Source organism: Microtus ochrogaster, chromosome 7 (assembly GCF_000317375.1).
Source record: "Microtus ochrogaster isolate Prairie Vole_2 chromosome 7, MicOch1.0, whole genome shotgun sequence".
Classification (NCBI taxonomy): domain Eukaryota; kingdom Metazoa; phylum Chordata; class Mammalia; order Rodentia; family Cricetidae; genus Microtus; species Microtus ochrogaster.
Genome location: NC_022014.1, coordinates 8307522 through 8328500, shown reverse-complemented (window position 1 = coordinate 8328500; position 20979 = coordinate 8307522). Strand labels below are relative to the sequence as shown.

General features: G+C 42.3%; 1 protein-coding gene across 15 annotated transcripts in view; it reads right to left on the bottom strand.

Annotated features, from left to right (window-relative positions):
* Rbfox1 (RNA binding fox-1 homolog 1) overlaps positions 1-20979 on the bottom strand; it is a 1689477-nt gene that overhangs the window by 86725 nt on the left and 1581773 nt on the right. For all 15 annotated transcript variants that reach the window (XM_026780390.1, XM_026780381.1, XM_026780380.1 and 12 more), the window contains one exon: positions 14451-14504. In XM_026780390.1, the coding sequence (XP_026636191.1) occupies positions 14451-14504 (54 nt within the window). The remainder of the gene's footprint in view (positions 1-14450; positions 14505-20979) is intronic.

Here is a 20979-nt window from a genome sequence, read left to right as displayed (position 1 = left end):
GTGAGACCCTTACCAGTAGGCCACAGCCTTGTGCTGATACACAGATTAATAGAAATGGGTTAGTTTAAGATGCAAGTGTTAGTTAATAAGAAGCTGCAGCAGCAGCAGCGAGAGAGAGAGAGAGAGAGAGAGAGAGAGAGAGAGAGAGAGAGAGAGAGAGAGAGAATACATAGGTAAAGATGCTTGTTACTAAGGAAGGGCTGAGGGAGTGTAAGAAGTTCACTGAGCTCAGCCGGTTTTCTTCCTTGGGTCGTTTAGGGGAAAGATGAGGCTGTAAGATGAGCACACAGTGTTCAGTGTGCAGGGATTTGTGTGTACAATGTGTCAAGTGACTCCCTAGCTCCAGAAGCTATCTGTGGAACTCCTTGTGGGTGTGTTTGTTTCTAAAACACCTAGCATACTATTGTACTATCCTTTCTAAAACTCACATGATCAGGGACAAAGATAAATACAAGCAAGAAAAAAAAAAGAAAAAGAAAAAAATTAAGAAATGGTTCTGAGCGGCGACCTGGACCTGTGTCATCAATTGTATGATTCACTGGGATTAATGAAATTAATAAGCTATTTCAGGACAATTTTCATTAACTATAATTATGGCTGGCAAGAATGATTTTTTTTCTTTCTGCTCTCTGCAGCAGACAAGACTGAAACAGCTTAGTATAGTTCATTAATATCAGAAATATTTTGAATTCGGCTGCACAGGGAGATGGGGAGGATCTAGAGGAGTTACGAGAGGAGAAAATATGATCAAAATCTATTGTAGGAAAAATTAAATTAAAAAAGAAAAATGTATGTATATGTATGTGTGTTGACATGCGTGCAAGTGTGTGTGGAGGCTAGAGAACAACACGGAATACTGGAAGTTGATACTCGGGCACCATGCACCATGATTTTTTAAAAATATGAGGCAAGTTCTCTCACTGGCCTGGAGCATGCCCAGTAGCCTAGGCTAGCTGGCCAGAGAGCCCAAGTCCTTCCGTCTCCACTACGGCATGGCTGAGAATATAATACACACAACTATGATTAAAAACAAAAACCCTGAAGGCTGAGGACAGAACTGGGGTCTTCCAAATAGTGTTGTTTCTTTAGTTTTTTTTTTTTTTTTTTTTTTTAAAGACAAAAAAGCATATTGTCGGTCATGCCAATTCTGGAGGAGAAGCAGCATCTCTGGCTTCAGTGATGACCTACTTCGTCAATGCAAATGTTTGCTTCTCGCCTCTATCATTATTGGGTGATTTTTTAAAACCTTTAAAAATTAGCTCGAATGTAGAAAATGATTCTAAGTTAATAACCCAGCTGTGGACACTGAGACATGGGTATTTTGCTGAAGCAGAAACCGGCCAACATCTTTGTATACAGCACTGGACTCTAATCCATTACGGGGAGCTAAAATAACTTGGGGGTAGTGGGAAATGGGGTCTTCTTCCAGACACTACCCCAATGGGTTCTAATTCAGAGGTTCACCATTTACATAACCCAACAAACAGCAACCACACAGGGATGCACAGAGGGATAGAAGTGTCCACCTGGCTTAAGAGATCTAAATATTTTCCCCTCTTATTTGTTTGTTGAGAAACAGTCTGATGTAGCCGAGGCTATCCTCCAACTCACCATGTAGCCAAGAATGACTCTGAACTCCTGATTTTCATGCAGCTAGGTTTCAAGGGCTGGGAATGGGGGGATTACAGGCATATGCCACCACATCCAGTTTCTGAGGTTCTAAGGATTGAACCCCAAGCCTTTCTCTGAACAAGATGCAATATTCTTTTTGTCCTTCCCATTTAACACATAATAGATAGTTGCCTTTGCTCTCACCCTGGGGAAGAGTCATCTCTTCTCTGTCACTAACTCAGTGAACTGTGGAGGTGGGCAGCTAGGCAGCTGCCAGCTACCTGATCCTTGAGAAGGCCCGGTGGGTTTTCCCACCAAGGGAAAGGTGTATAGTACTCCTCTCTGCTATGGAAGAGACTGAATGTCACAAAACCCGTGTGGTCCAGTCCTAAGCCTCAGGAGTTCAGAGCCTGGGATTCCAAGAAATGATCTTCAAATATTACAGTTGAGTTAAACAATGCTATATTGGTGGAGCCTCATAGAGCAAGAGTGCTGCTCTCTGAAAGGGCAATTTGGTTAAAGTCTTGCAGAGAGGGAAGACCAGATGGCTGTACAAAGGTGCTCTTTTGCTGCTATTCTTCAGAATTTTGAAAATAATTATTTGGCTACCCTATCTGTGATGCCTTGTGAGATGGCAGCAAGCTAGTGCACACAATAGTCTCCTTACTCTCCTGACTTGAGGGCCAGCTTGTCCTCCCAGGTGGCACCTTACTAGCCCCAAACTTCTGTTAGATTCAAAGGTTTAGACTGTTACCATTAAGTCTCCAAGAGAACAGATTGTTTCTAATTGACAAATGAATCCAAGACCACAAAGAGCAGTGGATGCTTCTAAAGACATACATTTCTGGACATCAGACTAGCATTAAGCTAACACTACTATGGTAGCTTCTGGAAGGCTGGTATGCTGGCCTTCCAGAAGCAGAATGTTCTTATACCAGCCCGAGAGATATGACTCTCTGCAGAACTACAACAGAGCTCTCAGTACATGGATATTTCCATTTCTCTGAGCACAGATGTCACTGGGAAATGTTGCGTGTATATATAATTCTTATAAATCAAAATGTGTTTTAATTGTACTGGGAGATTTCCATATTTAAAGGGGCCCTGGAGCAAATCTATTCTGTAAATAATCCTTCAACCTAATTTATTTTTGTAAGTTTTGATTTTCATAATATTCATAAAGAAATGCATCATTTCTTATCTTCCTTTTCACTTCTTAATTTGGCACAATTTTTAGGCATTGAACAGAAGTTCCAAGAATAGTTCCAATAACCTGTTTACCATTTTCTCCCTGATCATTTGTATAAAATTTCAAGACGCTCACTCTCTTAGCAAATTTTAGTCTACCTGTGGCTTAACTCAATATGAGATTAAGATTAACAACAATAATTCCAGAAGTTTCTTGTGTGTGTGTGTGTGTGTGTGTGTGTGTGTGTGTGTGTACATGCACACTGTACCTGTGTGCACAAGGGTGTGCAGGTCAGAGGTCAACACTGGGTGTCCTTCCAAGAGCTGAATGTTTTTTAACTTTTCCGAAAGGGTCTCTTACTGGTCTGTAGCTCAACAAGAAGGCTGGTGTGGATGCCTATTTCATCCAAGAATTCCTGTTTCTGCCTTCCCAGTGCTGGTCTTACAGAACTCATTTTGGCCTGGAGACCACATTACCAATTGAATTTGTTTCCCAGCATGCAAAAATTTCTCAAGGAACCATCAAGAAACTCCAATTCCTCTTTGCACCGTCATCTACCCTTAAGATCCTGTAATAGCAGAACTACTAGCTAGGCATAGTGGCATATACCTTTAATCTCAACACCTGGGAGGCTCAGGCAGGAGGATCATGAATTCTAGGCAGGCACGGGATACACTAGTGAAACCCTGTCTCAAGTACAATATGGATATAATTACAATTATACCCATTTCATTTCACAGATAAGAGTACAGAAACACAGAGAGATTTAGGATTTTGCTGACAATCGCACTGATTTGTGGAGCTGAGTGCAAATGAATTCAAACAGATCCTTCAATTTGAGGTTTAAATATTTCCAGTGAATTATATCATCTTCAGGTAAATCTGGCTACACCAATTTTTATTATGTTCTGTACACTAAGACTCAGCATTACACAGTTGAAAAGGAATTAAAAGGATATCATTGTTGATCAGTAAACTGGGCTTAAACTTGTTCCAGTGTCCATCAAAAAAGTTTTATTGACTCATTGAGTCATCCTGATAACAGGATTGTTTTTTAATAAAACTGCTTCACATTTTTTTTTTGACTCACTGTTAAAATCTGTGAGCCAATGGGTGTGGTGGTGGAGTAGAAATGATTCGACTGGGTCCAAATGGATGTCTAGCAACTGAGCAGCAGCAGAAGCAATGAAAATTACTTTTATTTCCTAATGTGTAGACTTCAGGGATACAAGGGCCCACACACAGAAAGGGGCTCCATGCATTTCACACCCTGCTATGCTGTGCTGTCTGGTGTTTCCCATGCAGGCTGCTGTCCAGCAGGTCAGGGCTGTGACCTGAGGTTCTGCCCTCTTTCTTCCCCACTTTTCCTCCCCCATCACATCCTTGGGAATATGGCTGGTCCCTAAAACAGGTAAGAGTCTCAGAAGCTGTTTGGAAAGGCTCCCCATGTCTCCTCTTTAAACTCTACATGCTACCCCATAACTCTGTTTTAGGATGCTCCGGCTAAGTTTATGGACTGAAAAAGCCCAACATCTTGAATTGCCTCCTTAAGAGAAAATAAATTTCACTTCTGACTTTCTCAGAAAGTAACTGCAGCAGTTACTTAAATATGCTTCCAAGAAACATACACACATGCACACCTACATACATGAGAGAGAGAGAGAGAGAGAGAGAGAGAGAGAGAGAGAGAGAGAGAGAGAGAGAAAGCACTTAAGTATTCACTATAGAATAAAAGCAAATGTAATATTTCAGGTAGTAAAATTTATTCTCAAAGATGACAGAGAACTATTAATAGCATCCAGGGTTCCAATTGTCTTCATATCACATGCACATCAAAGAAATATCAGAAAGGCCCAAATAGATGCTTCTTTTTTTTTCCCCAGGGAAAGCATCAGTAATATTGGGGTGTTTATGTCTTAGAATGATAAAGGGCTTAATATAATGATTACTGTACATCGATTAACCTTTACATCAGATTTGAATATGTAACCCATTAACTAATTTAATCTCTGAAACAATAACAGCCATTGGCATTATTCTTTGAATAATCCTTGCTTAGTTTCCATAATGGTATACAGTTAATGAAAACCCCATTAAAATGTTGCATGTGGCATAATTAATTCTGGCTGTTTTCTTTTGGTGTAAATAGCTAATGTAGATACTGAATTCTGTTTTCCTCTGGCCTTATTAATTTTTCATAAGCCAATATTTTGCCTGTAATGGGTTGTAACAGCTCTAAGGAAGTTCCAGAAACACATTAACTCCTAGCGATGTGGTTCACCCAAGTGTGATTGTGCCATGTGTGAGCTGCTTCTTCAACACAAAGACATTTTCAAAAGAACAGTGAAGGGGAAGAGTAGGAGATATGCTTAGTGCTCGTCTGCTGTTGCAGAGGACCTGAGCCTGGTTCCCAGCTTCTGGACCTGAGCCTGCTTCCCAGCCCCCGGACCTGAGCCTGCTTTGCAGCACCCAGACCTGAACCTGGTTCCCAACCTCCGACCTGAGCCTGGTTCCCAGGACCTGGACCTAAGCCTGCTTCCCAGAACCTGGACCTGAGCCTGCTTCCCAGCACCCGGCTAACACTGGGCAGTTACAACCAACTAAATTTTTGACTCTAGGGGATCTGATGCCCCTGGCTTCTGAGTACCATTGCACTCCATTGCATATACCCTCCCCACATACACATAATACAGAAAATACTTTTTAAAAATTAAAAGGCAATAAAATAGTTTTGTTTTAAGTTTTCAGAACGCATAATTAACACAAAGGATATGATAAAATATTTGGCCAACTTGAGTCTACTTATCCAACAACTTAATTAGTTGGGCAGATAGAAGTAGCTATAATTCCTTTTTGGAAAGAATATTTAATGTGGGAAGCAAACATGCTAATCTAGAGCATTGAATACTTTATAATCAAAGGGTAATGCAACACAAATAGCTCTAAAGACATTCTGGTAATTCTCTCGTCTGGAAAGAGGCTTAGACGGAAGAAAACTGGTTCTATGATCACTTCCTTTCTGGCCCTAGCTTAAATCAAGTGTTCAGTTCAGGGCACTGAAGAGTAGAGGTTGGGGAAATGAGGTTTTCTTTTGTGTGTGCGTATGCATGTGTGCGTGTTTGTGCGTGTGTGTGCACAGAGGACAAGGAACAGTCTTGAGTGTCATTCCGAATTTTCTTTTGAAGACATGGCCTCTCTCTGGCCTGGAACTTCACCTGCACACAGAACTGACTGGCAAGGGAGCCCCTGAATTGATTTTACCTCCTCAGTGCTGGGATTATAAATAAACACTGATACTGTCATTTTTATAAAAGTGGGCACTACAGATTGAACTCATTTTTCTTAGCATGGGTTTGGGGGACCTGTGAAGCACTGAGCCATCTCCCCAGTGCAGTAACAGCCTTTATAAATAATCATATCTGGCTATGCACGTTTTTTAAAGAGTAAACTTTTAATATATTGTCTTAAAATTTCATAAGTATATATAGTACATTTTAAATGATTCATTTTTCTCTTTTTATTTTTTTCATGTTTAAAGTTGACAAACGACGAACGTCTTAAGTCATTATAGAATCCCCCAGCAGAGTGTGTATTAGTAGACTCTCGTTCCTTTCATCTCACCTACCTCTGCTATTCGCAGTGTCCCTTAATGATCTCTTCCCAAGTTCCTCCATTCAGGCCTACATGTCCTTTGCCCACCCCATCCTTCCTCATCAGACAACTCTGAGTGTATATGGAGGCGTAGGGGACCAGCAGACACTGTCGTGTGTTTGTTTTTGACCATGCTCTCAATGACAGCCTACCCCTCAGAGGACACACTCCAGAATGCATATTCCCGCCTTGTGGTATTTTCAGCAACATTTCTGGTGAAGACATCCTCTGATCTTAGCAGATCAATACTCTTCAGCCTTTGGAAAGAACTTAACTTCGCCCAGAAATTCCCACCTCTGGTAACAGATAAAGATCGACTCCCTCTGTCTTCTTTATTCCATTAGAATTTCTTACTGGAGTCTCAAGTTAAAGGTTGAGGGATACCCTGGGACTCTCCCAACCTTCCTATCTCTGCAGTCAACTTTTTCTACGTTTATTTTGTCAGATGAACTCCTATTAACCCTCAAAGACCCCATCTGTATCACTCTTTCAGTTCCTAATGCAGGAACAATGACTGTTAGCATTCGTGTGCAAGTATGCAAAGGCATATACGTGAAAACTCCATGTCATTGGTAGTAACTATGTGCATATGCTTGTGTTTATGTGTATGTATGCAAGCTCCATGACATTGGTGTGTGTGTGTGTGTGTGTGTGTGTGTGTGTGTGTGTGTGTGCATATGTATGCGGTATTTTTTGTGCATTGAGTATACAGTTTGGCATTCTTCAAAAACCCTTATGTATTTGAAGGAAAGCATAGTTCATCTCTGTTACCTTGGCTAAGTGCTTGACCTTTGTTTAATAACTTCTTACTAAAGAATGAGTTAGGATGAAGAGAGGGCTCAAAGGAAAAGGCACAAGCATAAGAACTCAAATTTGAATTCCCAGAGCCCACATAAAATCTGGACCCAGTGTTCCAAATGAGAGATGGGAGGTAGAGGCAGAATCCCTGTAAGCCCACTGACGAGCTAGCCTCAAACAGACAACCACCAACAACCAAAGAGTGACTCTGATTTCAATTACACAATCACACACATTGAGCTCACATACAAAGAATACTGGACACATACTACGTATATGTGGCAGGATGAATGAGTTAATGGAAAAAAACGGGTGGCATTTTTTAAGTTAGCAGTGACCTCATTCTTTGGTCATTCCATGGTGAGTCCAGCACAGCTATGGTGGACCATTGGAGTTCTGTGCATTCATGTGAAGCCTAATCAAACAGTGAAACCCTAACAAAATCCTTGAGAGGCACCCTCTCTGTATGGCCTCCATTCAGCTCTTCTTACACCAGAAATATCCTGCCCTTTGCCTTCAGAGGAGCAAGCCTTGACAGACTTCCCATGCAGTAGAAAAAGAGCACATTTCTTTAAGAAATGCATTATTTTAACCATCTCAGCAAGTCCTGATCCTATCTGAAGATCAACCCCCCCCACACACAGGCTTCATCAAAGATGAGCTGTGGTCCCTGTGTGGACCAGGGAAGGACACAGATCAAAAATTAAGGCCAAATGTGGGCCAGGATGGAATAAAATCTGGTAAGACAGAGGGGGGGGGGGAGAAGAGGGCGGGAAGCAAAGTGAGTCTCATCCCAATGAGGAGGCAAAGGTAAACAGATGGACAAGATAAGGTCTCTGAAGTGGAACATTTCCAGCTGAACATCCGCTGCTTGGGGACAGAAATCTGGATGCCCCGGTTCCAGCTCACTGAATTGCACTGCATTTGAATTTAGCCGATGTGTAAATTACACACAGCAAACCAGAGCCAAAGGTCACTGCTGGCGAGAACATTCTCTTTAAGGGCATAGCTCAGCATCTAAGTCAAGCCTTCCTCACGGTGGGGATGTCAAGACATTCCTGCCATGAGGGATGTTGAAATATTTACTGCTTGGAGGGCTTGGAGCGGCAGTGGAGACCTGAAAACATACACCACCATATTGCAAGGCACTCAGGTTGTATGCTAAATTGCACGGTTTATATCACACCAAGTACTCTGGGTGCAATCTTCAAACACAAAGAGATGTGCCTGGGAACACAGCTACTCTGGCCCAGTTTCCTTTCATGGTGTGCTAATAAAATTCTCGGAAAAAAAAGCAGCTTAACAGAAAATGGTTATTTGGGCCACAGTTCAAGGGTAGAGTCCATCAAGGTGGGGAAGGCACAATGGCAGGACCTGGACACATGGGTCCACAGTTAGCAAGCAAAGCACAATGAGTAATCACGCTAATTTTTCATCCTCCCCTTTTTCCAGTCTGGGACCTCAACTCATGGTACAGTGCCCCCTATAGTCTTCCATCCCAATTACCGTAGTCTAGACACCCTCACAGGCAAGTGCTGACACTTGTTTTCGAGGTGATTCTCTTGTCAAATAAACATTCAAATATTCACCTTCACACCATGACCTCTGAACAGTCTTAGATTTTGCAGATGCTAACATTCAAAATACAGGGGAAAAGCTAGCTACAAAGAGACTCATGCTAAAGCACATAAAAGGTCATCTTTTTTAAATGTACTGTGCTCAGTGAAGGGCAAGTGGGAAAGGGGTCCCATGCCACCTTCCTCTAACCCAGTTCTGAGATGAATCATAGCTCACAGTGGCCAAACACTCCTAGAAAACCCACATACTTGTAGGGATAATCCAAGGTCAAATACACCTGCCCTCTTGAGATAAGCAATCACACAGTGCTATATCCCAATTCTCTGTTTTTAAACTTCACATTGAGATCTCAATCCACTATTCCATCTCCTATTCCCATGTGATATGGTACAGGGCCCGGCTCCCTGGTATGGACATAGCCAGTCGAAGCGACTTCAGTGATCACACTAATCTCTTAAATTCATATCTTACTTTGGAGTCAGTGAGGTTCTCCTGCCCTCATTATTGTCCCTGATCCTACCCATGACCTTGGCATCAGCTTGCTTTAAGAACTGCTCCTCTTTCAGATGGGACTTCGCAGGCCAGCAGGCCCTTTCTTTTAGAACCTTCTTATTACCCCCTCCCCTTCAGAACAAGCAACACATGCTTTTAAGTGTGTCAACCTAGAGTCCTTCCCTTCAACAATACTGTTAATGAGAGTGATTACCCACAGGGCCACTTCCCTCCCCCTCCTCCACCATCTTAGCTTTCCACTTGCCATAATCTACCTCACCTTATTTTCTCCCCATTCTTTCTAATGGTAACCTTTCTCATCTCTGAGACATAACCCTATCTTTGATCTGCAATTCACTAGAAGTTCCTTTCCTTTCTCTATTGATTGTGTCTCCTGAAGTAATGTAGCTAAATTGCAATTTCCCTTTGCAGGCTGGGTGTTCTCGCAACCCAGGAGTGAGTTATGCGTGTTCAAGTGCTACATCTTCTGAATCTTGTTAAGTTGTGCCACCTTCTAGCCCCACTGATGGAATATTTAATCACAGAAATGAGCTGGCTGATATGATATACAGTGTGGGGAAGCTCTGTCCTGTGGATCTTACCGGCAATTGAGGATCAGAGTAGGGCCATTTGTCAGTACTACTGTGACAACATTGAATGGCCTTCTGTTTCTTATTTATTTTCCTTCACTTATTATGGATATTAAAGGTATATTGAATCAACTGCTTTACTGGATAGGTAAACAAGAAAACACTACATTTTCAAGAGGTGAGGATTTCTTAGATGTGCGTGTTTGGATGTACACGTGTCACACATGAATGGGTGCTGTGCATGTACATGCAGAAGTAACAGGATAGGTGTTGCTCTTCAGGAACTGGCCACCTTGTTTTTTGAGACTGGGGCAGGGGACTTGAGAATTAGGCTAGAGTCACTGGCTGTGAGGTCCCAGGAACCCATTTTTTTTTCTCCTTCGCTAGACTGAGAGGATAGGCACGTGCCAGAATGCCTCACTTTTTAACCTGAGTTCCGGAGATTGAACTCAGGTCCTCATCCTGCAAGGCATGTGCTTTACCAGCTAAGTCATCTCCCCAAATCTCAAAATATTCTATTAGAAAAGGCAAATAGGCTCCTCTCTGCTCAGGGATATGGTAAGAATCCCTCACGCGTCTTCTTTATTCTGATTCTTAGACATGCGCTATCTAATTATACCCAGTAACTTGAGGAATACCGATGGGGGCAGATACCCACACATATCCCATTTCTATTAGCACCCCAAATTTTATTTAAGCCCGAAGATTGTGTGGCCATACATATTGGTCAAAATCGTTAAGACCCATCTGTGCCTTAATTGACTTATCAATCATTTGTCTTGAGAATAAACCTCACAGGGTCTAAAGATAATTAGACTTGGGGAAATAATCAATGCTGCTTAGCTTTATATGAAAACACCCACCTGTCTTTACAAAGATTTATATCTGCTCCTAGAATATGCAGATTTATGTACATTTGCTCCAGCACACTTGCATTCAAAACGAATTTAAAAGAGGTCATAGTATGACTGGAGGTGAAACCAGAAAAAAAATACACCCTCTAAAATGAAAAACCTTTTCAAATGGCTTTCTAAATGCTTCCCAGGGTTGTGTGTATGTGTGTGCGTGCAAATGTCATAATCTATCAAAGCAAATTAATACTGTTCAGCTGGTAATTAAAGGTCTTCATTAAGAAGTACGCCCTCCCTCCCCACCCCCATCCCCATCCGACATCAGCAATAAAAATGCACTGGGGGGCATCAGAAGGTTCTATAGGAAAATCAATAACTTGCCATTTTATAATTAAAAGAGAAAATAAATGTTAGGGGAAAGTCCACTAAATTAGGAAAATTACCTTTAGGAGAGATTGAAAATATTGATTTTAATTTACAAAATCTGTGAACTTTCCATGGCCCATTTTGAGAGACAATTGGAGGCTGGATGGTTCATTCTGCATAAGCTTGAGGAAAATCAATAATTATGCTGTGGGAGTGTCATGAAATCTGTCACGAACACATCTTAGACTGAGAAATGACTAATGAGTCTGGCTTTCCATCTTGGACATACATAGGGATGACCTATGAAATCCAAAGTAAGCAATGACAAGGTCTTTATTTCTGGTATGAGCCACCCTCCATACTGCAAGTGAAATCCAGACTCATTCTGTAGCTAAGGAAGTTTAGATGCTTTGTCAAACTCCTTACATGGGTATGCAGCTGGAAGGTATAATTCATCAGACCCAGACTTCATACTTGTGTGTGAAGTCAGCATTTTGCCAACTGAGCTAATGTCTCAGCCTCTTTCTTTCTTTCTTTTTCTTTCTTTCTTTCTTTCTTTCTTTCTTTCTTTCTTTCTTTCTTTCTTTCTTTCTTTCTTTTTGTGAAACAGGGTTTCAGTATATAAGCCCTCAAACTCAAGGCAATTCTCCTGCCTCAGCCTCCCAAGTGCTAAGATGCAAGTGCACACTTCTATGCCAGGTTCCTTGCTAAGAAAACAAACAAACACACAAACAAAATAACAATAACAACAACAACAAAATCCAAGACTTTAATTTACTGAGCAAACCTTATATGAACGACATCATCAGTCACTCAGATTTCTTCAAGACGGTCCTCACCCAACCAATTCACATACCTAACTGTGGTGGTGGTGCTACGGCAATAGAGACAAGGTGACTTGTCTCACTTTTCTGGTTTGGACAGTGGAATGATCACAGGGTACAGCCACAGAAATGTAGACTTAATATTTATAAAATATAAAAACTCATGGTATCCACTTACAAAGGATTCAGCCCCTGAGATTGAAAAAACAAGCAAACAAAAAAACCCACTTTTCTGTGAAATCCTAAAGGAGACATACACTCTTTGTATAGGGTTCGAATCCCATGTTGGGCGCCACTCTTTTGTGCTTTAATTTGCAAAATTGCAACAAGGATTTCATACAATCATGTATGGAGTGTGCTTAGACTAGTGCCAGACTACAGAAAGTACTGAGTACTCATTACCCCTCCAAACTTGCTGTCCTTCTGTACCCCGGGGACCTCTCTGCCTAGCCTGGGCTTTGATCTAGTTTCAACTAAGTTTGATGCTGTTGAAGGAATGCAGACTCCTTTATGCGTGCGTATGTGAGTCTAAGCCTGTCTTTGTGTTCTTCAACACCAGCAGGCATTCACTATGGTATGGAATCCCAAATAAAGGAGATAGTAGACATTTTCCTGATCAGTAGAGCAAGGATAACCATTAGAAAGAGAAAACTACACAGGACTCTCAGATCATGCCCACATCTGTGACAAACTCCCATGAGAATACTTTCTGCTTCTTGCTCTGGACCCTAAGTCTCTGGAGAGAATAATGTGAACACAAGCACATATCACAAGCATTCACAGGCTAGAGAACCTGCCACTGCCTTGGGTCAAATGCTGCAGATTCCTGGCTGTCTCTGAAGATATGTGGAAGCCAGATCTTCACTGATCTTTGAGGAGATTTTATACTTTTACAGCTTTGGAGAAGATGTAGCCCCAAACACAGTACCTACCAAGGTACACCTTGCTTCTGGACAAATAGCCCTGTCCCTAAGACCAGAAGTTAACAATCCAAGTAGATTTGCTGAGAGTTCACAGACAAGTCCTTTTACAAGTACTGAAAACAACTTGAGACCAACCGTGTGTTCAGGGCTCAGGAGTATCAGTTATTAATATGCCTTCTCCCACCATGACACAAAGATTAAATATTAACTTGCTCATTTTTATTCCACAAACATTATATGATGCAGAATAAGTAGTGAGGGCTTCATACAGCCCTACCTTATATTCTATTAAACTCATATGCACTTCTCCTACCATAATCCCATTTGAGAGATGAAGAAACTGAGGTACAGAGAGGCTTAATAACTTGTTCAGAGTCAATATCTGGCAAACAGGGGAAGAGAGTTTGAATTTGGGCTGTCCGGTTTCTCGTGCATGTTCCTCTCTTTCTAGTGCATCCTCTCAGGAGGTAGGGTACACAATAGAATTGTTGAGGAGCCTTACACTCAAGTGTACTCCCCCTGATAAGAGTGAACATAGCTGCTGCATGGTGGTGCAATCCCTAGACTTAATCTAAACTCACATAGGAAGAGACTGCAAACACTGTATAGCTGAAATACAAATCTCAGCTCTTGTATGTCCCCTTCCCAATTTTATCCAAGTTTGGTTTGTGCAAAAGAGTAGTTAAGTTCTAATCTTTTCATATCCTCTAGTAGTGATGTTTAGTTTCAGAAAAATGGCAGGAGTTGGGCAAGAGGAAGAAGTGAACCAAGATCTACCTCACCACTAAGATAAGCTATTTATCAATTGTGTAATGTTCAAGAGGCATGCCATAGGAAGGCTCTTTCCCCACATACATAAGGAAAATCTGCCAGGGTACTAGACTTTCAAGACAGCCTTCTAACAAAACTTCAGAAGCAGTGGCAGGTTAACTTGCCATGTCAAAGTAAAGAATCTTAGTTGTGGAGGCTTCTGGCTCACCCCCTCCCCCTGATTTGTTCACTGAGTTGTCTGAGTGGGTAGATTTCCCTACTAAGAGGCAGTAGGGGATAGGGGATGAGAGACATATGCATGGAGCAAAGTAGAGAGAAGTGACCATGCTAAGCCCAATTGACCCATGGAGAAAGAAAGACTGAAGTCATGTTTTTCTTCCTAGCTTTCACATCTTGGAAATTCCCAGTTTGCACTCGGGTAAAATGACTGACTCGATCCTTTGCTTTCTTAGGAATGAGGAAAGCAACTCTGATGGAAATGCACAGCTAACAGGTGCACAGCAGGGCCACTGCATTAAAACAGGAAGGGGCCACCACCCATCTGTCCAGTGGACTGCTGTGCAAAACCCAAACACTTTCCTAGGGAGAACCCATGTGAAATGTCATGAGTGGCGGAGCCCTCTGCTTACCTCACAATCACTACAGAGTTGGAAACACTCTTGGTTTTGCCCCAAGAAATTGTTGGGAACTTGTTAGGATGTGATTCCTCATTTGGATTAAGCTACAAAACCCAGGATGTAGGGGCAGGCAAAGCACATTTAGAAATGACCAAGCAAGACTTTGGCGTGCAAAGCAAAGTTCCTTACCTGCATAGAAGTCTGGGCTGTAGACGGCGCCCACAACTGGATTTAATTTCCAGCCTTAAAACAAGCACAGAAGGATTACATCACACTTGAGTCAGGAACTTCTCCCCCGTCAAGGCAACCACAGTGACAACAAAGTGAGATAGTGCACCCGTTTGGATTGGAAACTTTCAAGGCTCTGTAAGTTGAACATGCACCAACTTGCTTGTCAACTCTGGAGTCTATGCTTTTGGTTTTTTGCTATCGCACATAAATGGAATGAACACCACTGACCGGCTACAGGTGAACCTCACGAGGAAGACAGAATTCAGGCTCAACCATATCAGCGCATCCACAATCATAATTTCAGTTTTTGCCTTACTTCATAAAACATTGTTAGATAATCCATCACTTGCTGTCTTGCATTAATGTCACAGACATTTCAAAGCTTGCCTAAACAGAACTCTTTGAGGGAACGCATTCTGACGATTAGCCAACCTGATGGTGACCTCTAAGACTTCCAAGGGCTGTGCGGTTTGGGAATAGCAGAGACACCAGCAGAGATCTGCTGTAGAATACATTCCAATCCTTTCAGGAGCCGGGGAAGCCTTAGTCAGTGTTAGGTATCAAAGGCAACATTCAGGTCACTTGTCTATGACATTAGCAATAGTCTCTGGCTTGCTAAATGGTATTGGTGGAAGTACATCTAACTATGAACTCCAGCTCCTTAGAAATTTTCACTCAAGAAGACAACACACAAGAGCAGCCATATTGGAAAGCACATTATGGGCCTGTTTGGTTTTGTATGTTTGTTTCTGCAACATCAGGAAAGAGCGATTATGCCTCAGAGCCTGTGATTGTTTCTGATTTTCCTAGTAAATCTCTAAGGAAATTAATACTCGTAGAATTGTTTTTGAGACAGTCTTAAGTAGCCTAGAAATCTCATGTACCCCGGGCTGGACTTGAACTCATATATAAACTAGGATGGCTTTGAACTTCTGGCCTTCCTGCCTCTTTCTCATGAATACTGGGATTGTAGGTTTGGGATACTATACCTAGTTTATGAAGCTTTGGGGATTGAACTCAGTACTCCATTGGAGCCAAGAAAGCATTTTCCTAAAGAAGCTCCACCCTGTGTGACCCTATGTGCCCTTGTGTCTTGGATCAAGTGTCAAACACTAAATACCTTTCATAAATGGACCCGAGAAATAGAAATGGCTTATTTTTAAGTGCTGTTATGGTTTGGCTGAGACATGTCCTTATAGGCTCCTGTGTTTTAACACCAGACCCTAGCAGGTGCTGCTGTTTTGAGAGGTTGAATAACCTTCAGGAAGGTGGGTCTAACTGGAGCCAGGGAACTGCTTGATTTTGGACACTGAGGTATATGATGACCTGACTGAACATGAAAGACTGTTTAAATCACATTTGGGCCTTATGACTGTGCCACATCCCATCTTACCTCAGACCCGTCTTCTAAACAAGGCTTCTCGCTCCCCAGCAGGGAGCTTGAATATTTTTCTTTTCTGAATCTTGTTGAACTGGGTGCCACCTTCCACTCTCCCTTCTCCCCTGAAAGGTGATTCTCATCCGGTCTTTCCCTTCAGCCAATGGCACTTCCACCCATTGGTCATTCAAAATTCTGCTCGGTAGTTGCTACCTCACCATCATATCTCATATGCAATCCATTTAAAAAATACTCCATTAAACTTGGGACAGTGTCTTCCTTCTTTACAATCTATTTCTGGCCAGACAAGTCATACCAAGCAAAAGAAAACAATAACAATAATTAAAAACCACCCTTAGGGCTGGAGGGATAAGCCCAGTGTACTGCTTAGATGGAAGCTCCCATGCATCCATGTTTGGAAGCTTACAACCATCTCCAGCTCCAGTGGGCTCTGGAACCCTCTTCTGATCTCTGCAAGCATCTGTATCCACATGCACTTACCTACACACCCACAAGTACATACACGCACATACACACACATGCACATATATGCACACATGCACACACATGTAAACATCTGTAAACAATTTAAAATAAAAGACTCATTCATTCTCTTTCCCTCTCCATCCATTCTATTTGCAGTGGCCAAAGAGTTATGGAAGACATCAACCACTTGCTCTGGCCCTCTGCTCAGAGCTCCCCTCTTTCCAGACTCAGGAGAAGCACAACCTCACTGTGCTGGGCCCATCCATTTTGCACCACTGCCTCCATCTAAGACATAAAGTGTTGATTTTTTTAATCTGAATAAAATTACCCAGGCTAACTGGACATCCAAAGATTTCCTGGCCTTTCTTGGAGAACTCTTCTCAAATCTTTCTCAAGTATCCAGGTGTTGTCTGGGTCTCCAATTCCTTCCCAAAACATGATACTCATTGTCACACTCCTGCCTTCTCTTAGGGGCACTCGGTGATTCATGACTCAGTTAGATTTTCTGCATGGGTACTAACTATATCTGAATCCATTCACTTTCTCTCTCATTCTTTTCTTTTGTTTTCTCTACCATTCTCCCTCATTGGAATTGAGAGTAAAGCTAGGTAAGACTGTCAAGTATGAGTCCTAGACTCTTGAAAACATTTGACTAATACTAAATATTCCATAAACACGGACTTCGGATTATTGTAAAACTTAGAAGGCACAAAGTGCTTTTCCAAGTGGTCTTATTTCCTTCCAGCTAGAATTTGGTTTCTTTGTGCCCTCCAGATGCTAAATGTTCTACATGCAATGAAGGACCTCTTAGGGACTGCCATCTTCCAGTGAAGGCAATGAGAACTGCCCTTGAAAGTCACCTCTGTGCAGACTTGCTCAGACTCACAGACCTGAGGAAGACTTATGTAAATGTATGCAAATCACACGCAAATGGACTTCTTTCTGTGGCTCCTTCTAGTACCTGAAAGAGACCCCAGGGATAACCTTGCTGGAAATACAAGCCTGCACTGTCAGGAAGATGGACAAAATGATCCCAATTTTAATTTCTGCGACAGTTTATGTATGTCCCCAGGCTTCACAAACTCTGAGATTTTCATCAGGGACATTAAACCGAACAATGAGGCTTACAAAAGAAAGAGAATAGCAGATAAAGCCTACCACTCCCAGCCTCCCAGGGTCCCATCCAACAAGGCAATGAAGCAAAGCTCAGGCAGGCACGTGGAGATTCACCCCTCTGAGATGGGTCTTCAGGGAGTTGCATCAAATCAGACTCCCTGCCTCCCTGAAATGTAGCTTATCCAGGGTTATATGCTAGCCTGCTTTAGAAAAACGCTGGACAAGATCCCTGGTGTACAAGCCTTGCTATAGTGAAACCTGCATACATTCTAAACAGAGACCTCATAGATTAAATAGAGCAGGAGGCAACATTCAAAGGACAGATAAAGCACTTATTCATACACTGAGCACACATACTGTGTGGTTGTTTATTTGGAGTCAATGGGCATTTTTTCTTCTTCTATTGGTTAGTAACATGTATTCATAGGCAACATATAGATTTCACCTAAAGTGTAGGATTCCTGGTTCTCTTGAAACATCGGAAGAAATAGCAATTTTATGTTAGGAATCCCCTCAGATAGCTTTATTAGAGGTGACCAGAGGCTATGATGTGTGACTGCCCAGACAGTAACCGTCAGCCAGCAATAAAGCTCCCCACTGTGACCATCTGTTGTTAAACTGGACTGTTTTGTCTGCTCAGAGAGAAATCTCTTGCTTTACCCAGTAAACAAACAGAAGATAAATGTTTCAGTCAGACCCCTCATCCTAGCTGTCTGGGAGCCCGAGGCAGGAAGATTTCAAGTTCAAAACTTATGATGATTACAGAGTGAGTTCAAGGCCAGGCTGGGCAATTCAATAAGACCACATTAAACTGAAAATTATCAAGCTAGTGGTAGAGTTCAGTGGTAGAAGTATATTATAAAACCAAGAAAGAAGACAGGCTCTGTGGAGTGCTCCTTGTGGGCACGACATGGCTGCAGTTCTCAGGAAGGTCTAACATCGGGGCTGCACAGAGCAAGCCTTTAAACATCCAGCCCCACGTGGGAATGGACTCATGGGGCCCGCCTGTCCAGGGGAGCTCAAGGCGGCCTGACAAAGTCATTGTCTTCATCAGTGAAACCACTACGGAGTTACTTGGGCTCCTGTGGGCAGCTCCACACTCATACCCAAGCAAGTGGCCTTGCTACAGCACAGTGTGGCCCAGAGCAAAACCAAAACGAAAACAAAAAGACAACAAAATGGCAAAGATGGAGCATTGGTAGGAGGTTGGGGTGGGGCAAGTCTAAGAGAGGGACTAGGGATGTTTGTGACGAGAATATATCAAATACATGTATGAGACTCTCAAATGATAATTTTAAAAAGTACAATCAAATACTCTAAACAAGGAAAAAGCATGACTGAGTTTCTCAGATTCCGCTTTTTCTTTTGTTTCCTTCACCAAGCCTCATTTAGCATCTGAATCTTTGTTCCCACAACTTGGCACTGAAAGAAAGCATGAGATGGGCAATTCAGACTGAGGCCTCTCTGTAATCAAATACCGTTGATCTGCAAGCAGCACTCGAGCCCAGAGCACTATCTCCCGCTCCCACCCTGGTGCTACTTTACTTCTGTAGATCTCAGATACCTGGGATGCTGGGGTGCAGCTCCCGCTGCACAGAACCATGTGGGGAGAGTTTTTATAGCTCGAATGCATGTCAGCAGTCACCAGCAAAGCTCACATTAGACTAAGACTGCCCACCTCCATGGTCTTGGGTATTTTTACTTGATTCCAGCCTTGTGAAAATTTCTAAGGAAACAGAATCCTATGTAACAGGCATGTTTTGCCAATTTTCAGGAAATCCCTCTAAGTCCAGTTCTCAATTCATAAGATAGACCCAATCTTTGCCATTCAATGAGTACAGTACCCCTCTACAACACACCACCCCTTCCCACAGGCATGTTTTTGGGAGAAACAGAGAAAGTCTAATTATGCCTTTACTGGGCTTTCTGACAGGTGGAATTTGCAAAACTTCCATTTTATCTGCTGCTATGGTGCTCTATCATATCTATGTTAGAAAGTCATGGGTGCCTCTTAGATGCTCCACACTGATTGCAGCTACATTTTTCTGCCACAGATGCTCCTTCTCACGCTCCCTCACATGTTCCTCCGTCCACTGGGGCCAGTCTGAGGCTTCACTGAAGGCAACAGCAACCCTGAGGTTTGAAATCTCAGCTGGATGTACGACAGAGGGAACTCAGGAACACGATATTGGCAGCTAAGATTTTATTACCATACTAGGATCATACTCGGGCTTCAAAGTTGGATAACATAATTTTGGGAAAAAAAAAGTATTATTTCCATGGCTTGTAGGTCATTCAACTAAGAAATAAACCTCACAAGGATTACTTTCTTACTCCACCATGGTTTCATGGGTATTGACATATATTCTGGGACGGTTTGACTAGAAACACTCCTCAGAGGCTCGTGTGTAAAGGGCCTAGATACCAGCGGGCAGTGTGTGGATTAGACAGCCAGCGCTAATCTCTACATGGTGGCCTTTTAGGGAGGAGGTGAAAGGTGAAAGATGCAGGCTTCTGAAAGAAGTTGGCCTCAGTGAGCATGCCTGTGATGGTTATTCACAGTGCCTCGGTCCAGGCCCCTTCGCAGCTTCCTGTTTATCATGGTGAGTGGTGTCTGTCAGATCTCCGCCCTTGTCGTGTTCTGTCTCACAGGTCACGTGGCCATGGACTATGGCAGAAACTTCAAAATTATGGACTAAGGTGAAGCTTCCTCTACTCTGCCAGAACTTCCCTAATACAGTCTCTTACAACACCACACCCTCTTCGAGGGTTTAAAGGTCTTTATTTTCCCAATTGATTCCATTATAATTTGTAGAAAATTCTAGTGACAGTGGAGATACTTCATAGACAAAGGAAAAGGCTCCTTTCATTACTTCTGCCTCTTCAAAATTGGATGATGCTGCTCTCTTTCCAGGCCTCTGTTTTAGGACACTGGCTTTGAAATGTCTCATCTAAGACATGACACATAGTGTTGCAGAAATACCAGCTATTTTGAATGGGTTTTGAATTATGCTTTGAATTCCTACAGGAGTTGGATTTAGTCCTTGGGTATGGAATTGATCAATATTTCTTCCTTTAAAAAACATGTGTATAAATTACATGGCTTATGGGATTACATTTGAGGTTTTTTTGCTTTCCATTTGTAGATGTGCATTTATAGTGTGCATATGAATATGTGTGTTTGTGTGTATGTGGATACCTGTAAGTACAGGTTCATATGGAGGCCAGAAGGCGATGTCACTGCGTCTGTATTTTCCTCCATCCCTCTCCACTTTATTTAATAAGGAAGGTCTCTCACCAAATCCAGAACTCCATGATTCACTTAGCCTAGCATTGTAGCTTGTTCCAAGAATCCCCCATCTCCCCACTTCTCAAATATGGGCAATATGGGCACTACAGTCAAACAGCCAGGGGTCCTTGGAACTTGAACCCCAATCCTCATTCACAAACACTTTACCCACTGAGTCATCCTCCCAGTCCTCATTCACAAACACTTTACCCACTGAG